Raw genomic sequence first — 13,963 nt, 5'->3', positions numbered from 1 at the left:
CTCACAGGACACTGACAGCCGCTTTCTTATGCAACAGGCTGCCAACCACTACAGTACTTGTGGTTCAACAGTAAAATAAATATCTTTATTGGGCAAAGGCCATCAGTATAACAAAATATGCATTCGCGTAATACTATTTAAAATGATTCAAATTTAAACGTTAAAAAAGCAGCCAAAATCGTTATTACCATCAGACATTCTACGCCGCAATATTCATACGCGTAGTGCCCGAAACAGCAGCGGCGTTTCCTTTCACTACAGCTACACAGTAAAATACAGTATATGCTACCCATGGACGGCCTGATACGTTAAAGTTCATCATACTGCTCCTGAATGCAGTTACTTAACCACCAACTGGTTTCGGATTATTTCTGATTTTCCTGATTGGATGTTGCATTGTTCCGTAGATTTTGTATAGTAGGTTTTCCGAGAGTTTTCTTTAAAACCTTTTTGTTTTCTCAAACCAAACTAATTTTCTAAAAACCTACCAAATTTGGGCTATCGAGTAAAATATAGAGCTTAAAGATTGGTCCAGTGTGTCGTTCAGGATGGATGCGCAGACACGCTGACCACACCTCCTCTTATTCTTTTATTGTAAAGGAAGGATATCGCTATCGCTTTTGCTTTTAGCTGGATATCTGAGTGTTTACTGCGGCCAGTGAGGTATAGCAACTACAGAGTCTGTACGTAGCATGCGCCGCCTGTAACTTACAAGTTAGGATTTCAGTAAAAAAGTTTTGTGCCGCCAGCACCAACCGGCCAATTAAAAGGAGGTTATAGATGTAATCATGATTCATGTAGACATCCCGTGTGCACAGCCACCAAGACAACATACTGGTAGTGCGGCTATTCATCGGAAGGGGTCTCTGGGCGCGATGGCGCCTCCGGGGCTACCGATCACTTCGGCCGTTTCCATTTCGGCCGTGTTCATTTCGGCCAAACTTTTTCGGCCGCCATTCACTTCGGCCCCCGATTACTTCGGCCGCAGTTCATTTCGGCCGACGCTTATTTTGGTCTGATTTGGGCAAGAAAACGTTACTTTTGATGCGGATACGTTTCGATGGTACTAAAAAACCTAGAAAACAACGTTTCGATAGTACCATAATTATTCGAATAACTATATAACCTAAGACTAACCAAATATAACTTGAGAATTTTTTAAGAATATCCTAACCATAACTAAGAATAAACTTATCAAACCTGCGAAACCTAAGAATAATCTAATAAACCTAAGAAACCTAAGAACATAAAGCATAAGAAAACCTAAGAACGCCAAGCAACCGAAGAAAACTAACAGAAGTCTAAGAATAACCTAAGAAAACTAAGAAAAGCTAACAAACCTAAGAAAGCCTAACAACCATACAAAAACTAGGAAAACTTGGAAAATTGAAGATGGCTAAATGTGCTATTGCCGAAATGAGCGGTGGCCGAAATGAGTGCTGACCGAAGTGAGCCTCGGCCGAAATGAACGTCGGCCGAAGTGATCGCATGCGGCCGAAATGTAACGCGGCCTCCGGCCTCGAGCTTAACCTTTTGTTATTACCGGACATTTCTATGGGAAATTCATTTTAGCCATACAGTCAAACTACAAACCTCATTCCCGAAATTGCACGCTAAGCCACGCTTTATTCCCTTACCACTGCAGATGGAAGAAATACTGAAGCGCTTTGTTGCACTACAGAAAACCCGCGATGTGCATACTTGTAGAGCGTCAACAGCGTAGCTCAGTTTTAGTACTCGTAGATGTATTTGGTGTATTTGGATATTTGGTGCTGAAACCATCGCAGCACAGCTGAATAACCATGAAAATGGCAGAAACAGACCAGCTTTAAATAATTATTGCACAGCATAGGAAACGCACTTAGTACAGGTAATGTTCTTTGTACCCGACAGGACACCACATATTATGATTATCGAGATTACATAAACAGTGGCCTCAGTCACCAGTAGCCTAACCAGCGTTAAAGCGATTCTGCTGTTGTGCGATCGATTTTATCATACAAGTAAGTTTAACACAACATCATCGAATTGTGGGACTGCTGACTGCCAGAATCCAAGAAAGAGAAGAATTCACCAGAAGTCGCCCATACGGTTCATGGTATTAGTGGAATTTTTCCGTGCCCCTGCAACCAGCGTCAGACATACAATGACAGAAACCAATGACAGAAACCAGATGGGCATGTGAGCGGAGAAGCGGCTCACGTACAGCGACAAAATCTTTCAAATGATTTCAACATATTGCGCCGTGGTGCAGTGGTACTGCCTACGCGGATCTAACGACGTAGCCGGGGTTCGATTCCCCCATCGGCGCCTTTTTCAGCCGTTTCTCGGTTTCCAGTGGATAGCGCCCTGCTTATTGGCATGTAGCCGACTGAACAGAGACTACTGTAGCTACAGTCTACCGATCGTGATAGCTTGTCGCGCAACTGGCATTAGACTCTGCGCTTATACGGCTACTACAGATACACTGGGCACAGATCATGCGCGGCTAGACATGAGATTCGGCGCAGTGGTTATCCATTAGCAACACGAACGGCTCCCAAGGATCGTACACTTCAGGACAATATTCCCTTTTCGCCACCTAATTAGCGCAAACGCGTGATTCGTATGTTCGTGCAATGCGTCTTCACGCACTGATACACGTACAACCATTATGAGAGCCAGTGGGACGCGCCCACCATCCGGCTTCCTTACTCAAGCCCGAAAAACCCGGACTCTTCTTTTAACTAATCAGGACAGTCAGAGGCTTTTCCTCTCAGAAAAATTCCGTTTTTTGTTTGAAAACGCAGTAAATATTGGGAATAGGTACTTAAGAAAATAGTTTCATCGGCAATGGTCCAGTGGACGTGGCCAAAACCATTTTAGAAGATGCAGTTACTGTATGTATGTACCAGCAATGTACGGTTACCTTCGTCTATTATAGATATTTCTGTGTCGCCGTTGAAAATATATATTGCAACCCGTGATTACCTCCCAATACCTATCTGTACTCTGTCTTCAAACATAAAACGAACTTTTTCTGAGGGGAAGCCACTGACCAGTCTCTGGTAAGAGTCTAAGACGGTGCGTTGGCTGTACCGTTCAGCGGTGGGCAGCAGCCCCGCTGGTTTACCGATCCGACGGAAGGGGAAGGGTTTTATGGGAACGGGATGCTTTTATGTCCTGAATTGCACACACGCTGACAGCTATTGAACCATTAGCCTCTGTTCAGACGGTATTTTGGTGTTTCTCGTGATACAAACTGGACACTTCAATGCGGACAGAAGTGCTGACGTAATTCCATGGTTTCACTCTCAACGCAAATGATACTGCAGCGCGTTGAAAAGAGTCTTACCTTTTGGCGGCGGCGGCTTCAATTTCAATGGTTTAACTTCGGTAGAATTCCCCAGGACGGCTCCACCAGCCGGCATCGGGTCGGATGCCGTTGCTGGTTTGCCCGCGAGTGCGAGCCCGCATAGCAGTAAGAGCAGCCCCAGTACGGCGGCTACATTCAAGCGTCGCATATTCATTGCTGATTGGGACTGTAATGACGATGAACGTTTACCTTGTACTTCCAGTGGTTAGGTTTAAGCTAGGGTCAGCGCGTTATAGTTTCTTGTCCTTATATATAGTAATTACGAGTACTCAAACTGTATACGGTAGTTCTGTTGTTACTTGAAATTACACCACAGGGCTTTCAATCCACTTCCGCCTTTCCGCGGAAAAAAAGCCACGAGTGTTTCTGAACAACTCTACAAGATTGTAACGTATTGTGTAAGCTTGCCCCGTAATTTCCATCGCATCAGAACAGCGAACATTACAGCTTAGGACTAAAAAGACGCATAACCCCATACCCAGATATCCGTACGCATGTGGCAAGTGCACTTGTACGACAACCGGATATTTTAGCTGAGTCGTACAGCGCACTGCGCCGAATGCGTTCGGAATGCTGTGGGTGGGATTATGCGTCTTTTTGTCCTAAGCTGTACAAATTTACGTGTTGCGCGTAAACGTACTACGGCGCTAGGACTGGCTCAATCCGTACCAAGAACATGCCACGGCATACGGCGCGCCACGCCACGCTACTGCTTAAACACGTAACATGCATTTGGCTGGCTGGTGGCTTGGTGCACGCCAGAAGATTTAATGAGAATAATAGCCTGGCTGAAGGTGGTTAGAAAACGGTCGGTGCAGTAATGGACAATCTGACTGCGGAGCGCATTTAGGCAATCCGATAAACGTAGTGAAGTGGCCATCGTTTCAAGCGCAAATTTCGCGCTAGCTGTGCCCTTACGATGAAAATTACGGGACAAGCTTGTACAATAGTTACTTCTCGGTGGTACTTGCGGCATTGTGTCGGTAAGGTTACCGCAAGCCGTGAGTATAAGCTGCCGCTGTCCCCTTTCCCTGTTATGCGGTGATCGAGGGACGGATACCACCAGTTATGTACATGGGACGTGTGTATTTATATACTACCACGGCGCATGGGTGCACTTGATTGCGAAGGCAACTGCGCACATGTGCATTTAGTAGCGGTGATCGACAAAACAAACCTGAGTAACCTAACATTAAAATAAGCCAATAAAACCCTAAGAAAACCTCCGGGTGTAAACTAAGAAGCCTAAGAAGATCTAATAAAATCGTTAGAAACCTGATATTATAAAATGGTATGTTGCACGATAGTTTGAACATTTTTCTCTATGCCGAACTCTTCTTCACAGCTCATGAACTTTTTCATCAGTGCAGCGTACAACCCAACCAGTACACCAGTGACCAGTCCATAGTTGAAAAATGTCAAAGACAGCAACAGCAATTCGTATGTATCCTAAACAGCACTTAGGCACAGAGCGTTTCGAGCAGCGCGTCGCAGATCCTGCAACGATACCATAAACAACAGCGGATCGATCGCCGTGTGCAGCAGCTTCAACGTCACCGCAATCTGCATAAAGAGGAAACTATTGAAATACTTCATCGCTACAAAGTACACATTGGTCGGCGTCCAGCACACCGTGGCGCTGACAGTCAGCAGCGTCAGCACCGTGAACGACCGCTTGGCCGCCCGCACCGTCCCAGCCGCATCATCGTCCGTGGCGAGTTTCCCGGTACCGTGGACACTGGGCGCCACGATCGTCATCTCCCGCACTTTCCTTGACCGTTGCACGCGTTTCCCCACGGCGAAGGGATAGAAGCACAGGATGGTCACCTCCGGGACAATACTCAGCACTACCGTCACCGTCACACTCCAGGCCTCCATCCGCGCGTCCCCCGTGCTGAACGTACACAGGAAATTGTTCCCCGGGGTCCGGAAGTACAGGCCCTCCATGGTTAGTCCCGGGACGATCACGGCGTGGATCACCATCCAGGTTACGACGCACACACCCCCCGCGAAACCCCGGGTGTGACGCTGGCGGTAGGATAACGGGTAGCACATGGCCCAGATGCGGTTCAAGGCGATCAGCATGTGGAAGGCCGGTAACGCCGTGCCGACGGTCTGTTTCAAGTATAAGTACACCATGCAGAAGGTGGTCCCGTTGCCAGTGATGGTGGCGTCGCGGAGGACAAAGAGCAGCGGGTTGTTGAAGACGGCGTTGAGGAGGTTCCCGCCGGTAACGGTTAAGAGGTACACGCTGAAGGGGGTGCGCAGGTGGCGGTGACGGAGGTACAGTGCGAACATGAAACCGTTGAGGATGTACACCAGGATACAGATGGCCAGGGTCACCGATTGGATCACGCTCCATATCGACAACATGGTCGGACGCGGCGGTAATTTAGCCATAAACGTGGTATTATTCATCGTATATATAAAGAAAAATTAAATAAAAAGGTATAAATTTAAAACTATGGAAGAGGAATTCACGAGAAACTCCTGTAGCACTAGGACATGTATATCTTCAACGGGAGATCCAAAAACATACCGGTCATATATATAAATACGCCGGTGTAAGGAAAAAATCTAAGAAAATTTAAAAAATTTAAAAAATCAAAGGGAAAATTTCCTGCGACGATTTGAGCATATAAACTTTACCATCACGCGCCCATTTTTATATATATCCAGGTTTTCATCCCCAAGATCCAAAAATGTCCACGGAGGATCAGCGAAATATTAGACGCGGCGGGATAATTAGCGGCAATGTACGCAAAAGTCAGGAGAATCATGAAACCACACGAGACCGGCAGCATCCAAATAAGCCTTGTTACAACCGCTACAAGATCGCACACACAGCATGCAATGCGGATGAAGATGGATGTGCGCCTGGATGGCACGGGACACCTCGCATGTCTCCAACCGAAATACGACCGGCATCGCAACCGATCCCGGCACGTGCTGTGCTCGATCCGCGCACGTCAATAACTGGGGAACGAACTGTGCCTCGCTTCGCTCGTATAATCAGCAATAATTCAATTTTCTCTTGTTCTTTGAATTTTACAGAATTTTATTTGATGAAAAACGGATAGTTGAATCGCTTCGCTCGGAAGTAGTGCAATCAATTTGATAAACAACGATGATTGATGCATTGATTTCTCATCGGCAAGAAAAACTTAAAAAGGAGTCCTTCGATTTATTTCAGCACGCGTGTGTTGTTGCACACGACATTGATTTGGTTAAAAGGCCACACAAACACCCCCTGGTTTTTACCGGCTGTAGTGATATATTATAAGCGCCGATCGATAGAAATCTTTCGGATAGATTAATCGCATTAAAGGATGAAAGTGTGCGTATAGATTGAGAGATTTAATCCGAAATTTGCCCGTAACCGCAATCAATATTACTACGCCGTACGCAAAATCGCTGAACGGCAACGTCGTTATATAAAAATAAATCTCTAATTTTTTATCCACAAATCTTCGACGAATTTTCACCTAAAACACTTGGCGTTTTTATACAGCAAAATAAACTGATTAAAATATGTAAAAAATCAGAACAGAATAATTCCACATAAAATAACAAAATAAACAAAAAGCAAAAAATCATAATTGCACAAAAAATAAAAAAATAGCAAAGGAAATAATAAGAAACATAGAAAAAAATACGACTAATTACGCAGAAGACAGAAAAGTAGGAGAAAAAAGGAGATAATTGTCACTCTGAAGAAAATTTGCCGGAATTAATTTAAAGAGGTTTTCCTAAAATCCCATGAAATATACTGTAGAAATCCGGTGAACCTGACTAAAATAAACATCTTTAATAAGGAAATTCTCCCGGCTCCAGAAATTCTCCTCTGAAACGAGCTGCTAGTTTGATCGCAGCGGATCAATACGAATAATTGCCGCATCCACGCAATCAATGCCGGTCTACTGCGCATATGTTGCCACTGACCTTTGTTGCACCCTTGTGCATGTATTTACAATTTACTTAATGCATTGTCCCGTTTATATTGCGCGCAAGAATCAACTGAATGCCGGCGACATCAGCTATCAAAATAAAAAACGTGTCAACGTGCCCTTTTTGATGGTGGCCGCATTCAGCCCGCAATAATCGAGACGGTTAAGCCGGTCACCGTTGCTGTCATTAGAGGCTTTATGTGATGGATGGGATTATGCTTTATCCGGATTGCGTTCCTTGGCTTAGATTTTACGTAATATTCTGACGAAGTGGTTGGTTTTTATTTATTTCTGGTTTCATATTTATTTTATTCAAGTTTATTTTTTTAAACCAGAAAAAAATAAAACCAGAATATTCTGAAAGAGGAATTAATTATTAATTAGCAATTAGCATTACATTTTTATTCAGAAAATTATTATAGGGCAATTTTAATTATTTTTGGCAAAATCCATACCACAGGTTTTAGCGTTGATTATTCACAGTAATCTATTGGAAATGTAACCAGTGTAACCAGTGTAACCAATCTCGTAACCGGTGTGTTACCGTACAGAATTTTTGTAACTGGCTTATGAATTATGATGTGTTTTCAACACGGTATTTCTTAAAGTCTAGAGAAAGGTTACGTGGTGGGCACTGGTGGCGCGTCGGTGGCGTGAGACGGTGCATCCGCATCCAGCGGCCTTTTTCGTATGGCTCCAGAATGTTTAATGACATATGCGGTAGTGGGTGGGCCGTTGACAGCTTGCAGCAGTTCCGGTCCGCTCTCAGAATTGATTTGTTAATTTAATTTAATTGCTCGCGTTGCTTGTGTTAGATCAGGCATCGAAATTTATATAAAAAACAAATTTAAATCAATCTACAAATCAAAGGACGTTAGAAATCATTATGACGGTAATTAAATAGTATAAATGTATTTATAGTATAAATGAATAAATACAGTATAAATGTTATAGTATAAATGTATTTATTTACAAATATATTTAAATATTTATGTAATGTATAAACGTGTTTATGTATTTATTTGTATAATATTATGTATAGTGTAGATGTATTTATTGTGGTTTGTATGTTTATTATTTTTAATTATTTCAAACCGATTTAGTGTTAGAATAACATAAAGTTGATAGTGCTGGTGGTAGCGCAAATAGTGAAAATATGTATTTGCTAATTTGCGCCAGTATATTCGGGAATTGCTGAAATTATATGTACTAAATAATTATTATGTATTTGCAAAACATTTGCATGTTTACTCATTTACCAAACATTGCAGATATCCATTTTACGGATATTTTGCTTATGAGTTTAGTACTTTTTATTTTCGCTAGGGTATTCCAAAAAGCTGTCTTAGTAATAGCCGAAATAAAATCGCCGAAAATTGTACGTAACGTTTATAAAATGTTAAAATAATTATTACGAAGGTAGTTCGTATAATAATGTTCGTTTTATGCACATTGTTTAGTTACATATTTGTGTATTATTTATTTATTAATTTTAGTTGTACTTTATATAAACGTTTTAGTTATACCATCATTATTTGTTATTTAGTAATACATTATTATTTACAATTTTATTTTATTACGTACATAATATCATCTAAACGCCACTGAATAAGCAAAAGTTCGCCGAAGGATCTTATGACCGCTTTCGGCTATTATTGCTTTCTTTCCAAAAATTCCGTCTCTGTAAAATCATGAGTTATTGCATAAATTGGCACTCAAAACCCTCGTTACCGGAACTACACAGAGTTCCGTTCCAAACTTCCGCGGAAGCCATTTTTCCTGGCCAAGAAACGTTATGCCAACCTATCCGCAGGATGTTCCGCGTAGATTGGTTGTTTATGCCAAATACTGCATTTCCGTTTTGTGATAAATTACCGTATTAATGATGTAATGCGTAGTTGATTGATGCGGTATCAACGGAATGCTGTATCATTCTGCCGGCAGCGGACAATTAATCAATTAGTACTAATCGTATACAAAATTTGTACGTACAACTTCCTATCATGCGATGTACGTACAAAATTATGTACGTACAAAATTTGTGCGATGTACGTACAATTTCTGACGTCACGGGTCGTACGATCGATGGCCCAAAAGTGACAAAATACTGGCTATTTTGCTAAAACAACAGTATTCGCACTTTCGCAACAGAAATTGGGTAGCAAGGTTCTTTCGAAAATTTAGCGCTGAATAATTTTATATTATTAACTTTAAAAAACTTTTTCTGGCTTTACTGAAAATGATTTCCTATGACATAACTATTTTTATTAACTGGCAGAAAGAGGTACCAAAAATCAATAAAATAAGTAGCCCGATTGTTCTGAATTGCTGCGTCAGATTATCGATAAGTACGAAAAAGAGTGAAACGTAAATAATTTTGACGTAAAAAGCACATAATAATAATTATCAAGTGAAAAGCACAGTCATAATGATGTGTATCAAGAAATATATGGATATAATAAAGTACGTTAAGTACATAATATTTTATGAAAGTATGTACATTAAAAAGTACTGTACATGATAAAGTAGAAAAGTACGTAACAATAAGTATTAAAATCATAATTATGACGAAGTAGATTGACAAAGTACTGTAGATTAAGTAAATGCATTAACCCCATGAAAATGAAAATTAAAAGGTCATAATGAAATAAAAGCTCTTAAGAAAGAGTATCAAGAAGTATATAATAAAGTACATTAGGTACATAATATTAATTTTTATGAAAATACATTAAAGAGTACATAATAAAGTAGAAAATTTTAGTGCATAACAATAAGCATTGAAAGCCTAATTATGATGACGTAGATTGATAAAGTACGTAATGCATTAATTCTATGAGAATAAACATTAAAAAAAAGCATAATAAAGTAAAATGCACGTAAAAATAAATAATAAGAAGTATGCACTGAAGTACTTTGATAAAGTACATAAAGTAAGCACATTAAGTGCATAATGAAGTACATCAACGAAGAAGTACGTGAGTAACGATAAGTAATAAAGTACATTACTTTCTAACTCAGACTTCACAACGGCTTGGGACATAGTCGCGATAGTGTTACAAAGGCCGCTGGATGCGGAAGTGCCATCCCCGGCCACCAGTAACATGGGAAAGGGCGCCCGTTTTGTACAAAAGAAAGGCTGCATTTTCTAAAAAAAGTTTCTGATCTGGTCAGTCTTCAAGCTACTGCTGGCTAATAACTGGCAGCAGTAATTAGGTTTTGGTATAAGGCAGTGATGTCCCGTTTACAATTTTTCCTGTCCCGACCGCACTTTCCCGATCAAAAACTTTCCCGCACCCGCTCTCGCACCCGAGCGCTCGGACAGTCCCGCACCACGCTCCGACTCCCGATTTTCAATAAAATAATTTTTTAACCATGTTATTGTTACAGCCTTTTTTGTTAAAATGTTTCAAGTATGCCATACGTATGGAAAGTTACTAATTTTTCAACCTGCATAGTAAATCTTACTTTTAAGAAATTTCACCCTTAGCTTGAAATTATAGTATCGCCGTACATTTTATTATCACCGTCAACTATTCAGCTTTCTCTTACCACCGACATTTAAATCACCATCTAACCGCCGCTTATTAATACTACAAAACAGTAATCTCTCGAAATGCTCATCCGAAGTTTTTAATCTCCTGTTACTGAGCAAAATTCCCGCAACACTAAACATCCGTTCGACGTCAGCGGTCGTTGCTGGAGCGCATAAAACTTGTTTGGCAAGAATTTTCAAACGTGGCAAGCAGGCCGCTTCAGCACTTTTCCAGAATTCCAAGGGGTTTGTCCCTATCCACGAAGAGGCAATATACATCTCTAGTTCAGTTTCGCACGTTGCAGCTTTGTCACTTCCGCTGTCCTGTCGCATCGACAAGCTACTTTGTCCTCTGTATAAAAAGTTCAGGAAATCCGGACCGACAAAACTATTCTTGCCTAAACATAAATAAATACTCAATATGCGGAAAGGATAAACGAATGATTCAGTAAAATTCAAATACGACTTTATACTTAATTAGTTTAACTGTGATTCTTTTTCACTTACTTTCTTCAAAACTGCACGTCTTGACCGCAGCCAACTTCTTGCATCATGCCCAGCATGAGCGCCTTGATTTTGAGAACCATCTCAGCAGATTTCTCAGGTCCAAAACTATTACACCACAGAAGCTTATATTTGGGATCCAAAAAAGCAGCGGCAAGGTACAGGTTGTCTTTTTCCACAGCACCAAATCTTTCGTCTAGTTGTTTCAGCAAGCCTTTCATAAAATCTTGCAATAACACGAAGTCTATATTCTTTTGGCATGTTTTGATATGCCTGCGAAGCCCACATAAAATAGGAATAACGTCTCCAATTACAGGATAGTCAGCCGTCTGCAGAATCTTAAACGATGCATTGAAAACTTCCATAAGATTTACAAACGCTTGCAATACAAGGCGGTGCGCAGGTTTCAAAATATTTTTCTGAGAGAGTCCACATCTTTCCCAATCAAATTCCGCTGCCCGCTTGGCCATTAAAAAGTTCGAGTTCCATCTGGTCTGATTGCGGCTGACAAAGGTTTTCTTGAACGCTTCCTCCAGAATGGTTGTCTCCGACTGCGAATGCTTAACACGGTTAACGATCCCAGCAAGACCTTCAATAACTTGGTTGATAACCTGCGCATCTGCCATTGCGCTACCAATGGCCAAAGATAAGGTGTGCGCCGCGCACCGGACCTACACGAAAAACAAAATGATTACAAATCAAAATTAAAAAAATCACAAATAAACTATGCGGCAGTACGCGCGAGGACAAATACAACAAACGAGTATATAAAAAAACTAAACTTTTTGCGTAAATACTAAATACGAAATATAAATAATACACAAGAAATCATTATAACACAAAACACTCGCACACAAACTTACCACAATGTTTCTATCGGGAATCCGGCAGTATGTGTCACGGATTTTTTGAAACGCTTGCTCTGTGCGCTGGGAATCAAAATCAAGGTCGCTTTCCTCCGCTCTTTCATCATCGTTTTCTACGGATTCCACGCAGTCATTAAATCCGTCCTCATCTACACAGTAAGCAGCATAGAACACAAAACTGGTATATTAAAAATCACAATAGATTTAGGCATTGAAAAATGCAGATGCTTCTGATTTTAATTGCACAGTTTACTACATGACAATTTACCGACAACGTGTTCATCTTCCGCATCCGGTTTGCGCAAAAACTCCGCGGGAAAAAGGCTTGGCATCCAGTCGTCAAAAGCATTTACAAAATTTCGGCCGTTGTCAAGCCCAACATAATGCAGGACATCCTTCAAGTTGTAGTCGAGTATCAAGACGGTAGCTAGTTGAAAAATATTCTCTGCAGTGTGCGACTCTTTAAAACGCGGACATCCTAACACGAAATTTCGCAGGCGAAATTTTTCATCGATAAACGAAACAGTTACACCCATATAGCCATGGCATCTCTTGCTCGTCCACAAATCCACGTTCAGTGATACAGCTGTGGTAGTAGACAACAAGATCTGTATTTTCTCACGAATTTCTTTTTCGAATTTTGGCAGGATGTGGCGTGTCAGCTGGTGTCGTCGAGGCCACTAAATAATGAAAACTTTATCAACAAATATTACAATATTGAGCATCAACATGTTCAAAATAAACTTACATGTATTTAAAATTTTACGCTGCACTTATAACAGTTGTTTTCGTTAAGTCAAATAATGAAAAAGTGTACGTTCTTTGCACTAACCTTGAGTTTGCTGTCACCAATCTTGATAGCCTCATCGAAACTTATGTCGCCAAGCATGGACGGCGGTGCGAGGGTTTTTAGCATAATATTTCCGACAGCGTCATTTAGCCGAATCTGTTTCCAATGGTTCTTGCCATACGGTTCTGCTTTCTGTATCACGAAATCGGTCATGGTGGGCTGCTCTCTGGATAGCTTTGTTCGCGAGATTTCGTTATCTTTGACTTTCTTAGCAATAAACTCCATGTAGTCCTGCAAAGCATGAAAATGCCATTGAGTAAGAAATACTAGTGCCAATTTGTCAAACGTGACAGCTAGCTGATAAAAACAACTTTGTACTATGTAGTAAAACTAAACACTGTTTAGTAAACTGTGTACACTAAATTATGTATCTCCATAGCACGGAATCCATACCTTCGTCTTTGAATGATGCCGCGTGACATGTTTTTTGAACGCGTCGAAACTATCCGCTCCTCCATTCACCAGTCTCTTTGCATCCGATTCAGCACACAGTTTACACGTCGCGGAGTACTTTTTCCAGCTTCTCGCCTGTCCTTTAGCATATTCAGTCTTGCATACGGGGTTAACGAAGAATGCCTCATAGTATTCTTTTGCGGAAACCTTCGCAGCGGAGGAATTATTCGGCGCTTGGGGAGATTCCGGGGCAGTCGGAGAACTCGGAGAAGAAGCGCTGGTTTCGGGTTCTTGGCCGTCATCATCGTCAATAACAATAGATTGCTGCATGGCTTTTCAATCATCAAGAAGTCAAACGTAATGAGAACACACTCAACACAGTAATCCAGCCTTGCTTTCAGTTCCTTAGAAATGGAATTAAAATTAACTAACTCTAAACTCCCGATAAATCATAACACGTTTGATCTCACTTTACAGTTTACGGTCTCTGGCCAAACAGTTAAAAACAGATGGTTG

At 41.2% G+C, this 13,963-nt stretch overlaps 2 protein-coding genes and 1 long non-coding RNA gene across 3 annotated transcripts; all 3 read right to left on the bottom strand.

The window, feature by feature from the left end:
• Window positions 1-1,811: 1,811 nt before the first annotated feature.
• LOC129586050 (uncharacterized) lies at window positions 1,812-3,785 on the bottom strand. The gene is made up of 2 exons (XR_008690093.1): window positions 3,335-3,785; window positions 1,812-2,123 (listed from the first exon to the last, which is right to left on the bottom strand). It is a non-coding gene; the product is annotated as an uncharacterized LOC129586050 (long non-coding RNA).
• Window positions 3,786-4,804: 1,019 nt separating this feature from the next.
• Window positions 4,805-5,773, bottom strand: LOC129586014 (gastrin/cholecystokinin type B receptor-like). Its single transcript, XM_055478994.1, has one exon. The coding sequence runs from the start codon at window positions 5,771-5,773 to the stop codon at window positions 4,805-4,807; it is 969 nt and encodes a 322-aa protein (XP_055334969.1).
• Window positions 5,774-10,811: 5,038 nt separating this feature from the next.
• Window positions 10,812-13,931, bottom strand: LOC129586079 (uncharacterized). Its single transcript, XM_055479079.1, has 6 exons — window positions 13,448-13,931; window positions 13,037-13,285; window positions 12,473-12,884; window positions 12,202-12,353; window positions 11,342-12,009; window positions 10,812-11,232 (listed from the first exon to the last, which is right to left on the bottom strand). The coding sequence occupies exons 1-5, from the start codon at window positions 13,775-13,777 to the stop codon at window positions 11,347-11,349; spliced, it is 1,806 nt and encodes a 601-aa protein (XP_055335054.1). The 5' UTR covers window positions 13,778-13,931; the 3' UTR covers window positions 10,812-11,232; window positions 11,342-11,346.
• Between the last annotated feature and the right edge of the window lie 32 nt (window positions 13,932-13,963).

The sequence above is a fragment of the Paramacrobiotus metropolitanus genome, unplaced genomic scaffold (assembly GCF_019649055.1).
Source record: "Paramacrobiotus metropolitanus isolate TYO unplaced genomic scaffold, Prichtersi_v1.0 Parri_scaffold0000019, whole genome shotgun sequence".
Lineage (NCBI taxonomy): Eukaryota > Metazoa > Tardigrada > Eutardigrada > Parachela > Macrobiotidae > Paramacrobiotus > Paramacrobiotus metropolitanus.
Note: the sequence above shows the minus strand (reverse complement) of the source record. Positions and strands in the feature narration are given on the sequence as shown.

Excerpts from the sequence above, each read along its gene's own strand:
- LOC129586014 (XM_055478994.1), bottom strand. The coding sequence starts at position 5,773 with ATGAATAATACCACGTTTATGGCTAAATTACCGCCGCGTCCGACCATG.
- LOC129586079 (XM_055479079.1), bottom strand. The coding sequence starts at position 13,777 with ATGCAGCAATCTATTGTTATTGACGATGATGACGGCCAAGAACCCGAA. Across the intron at positions 12,885-13,036 it reads TTGGTGACAGCAAACTCAAG|TGGCCTCGACGACACCAGCT; the intron begins GTTAGTGCAAAG and ends TTCATTATTTAG. Across the intron at positions 12,010-12,201 it reads TTCCCGATAGAAACATTGTG|GTCCGGTGCGCGGCGCACAC; the intron begins GTAAGTTTGTGT and ends TTTTTCGTGTAG.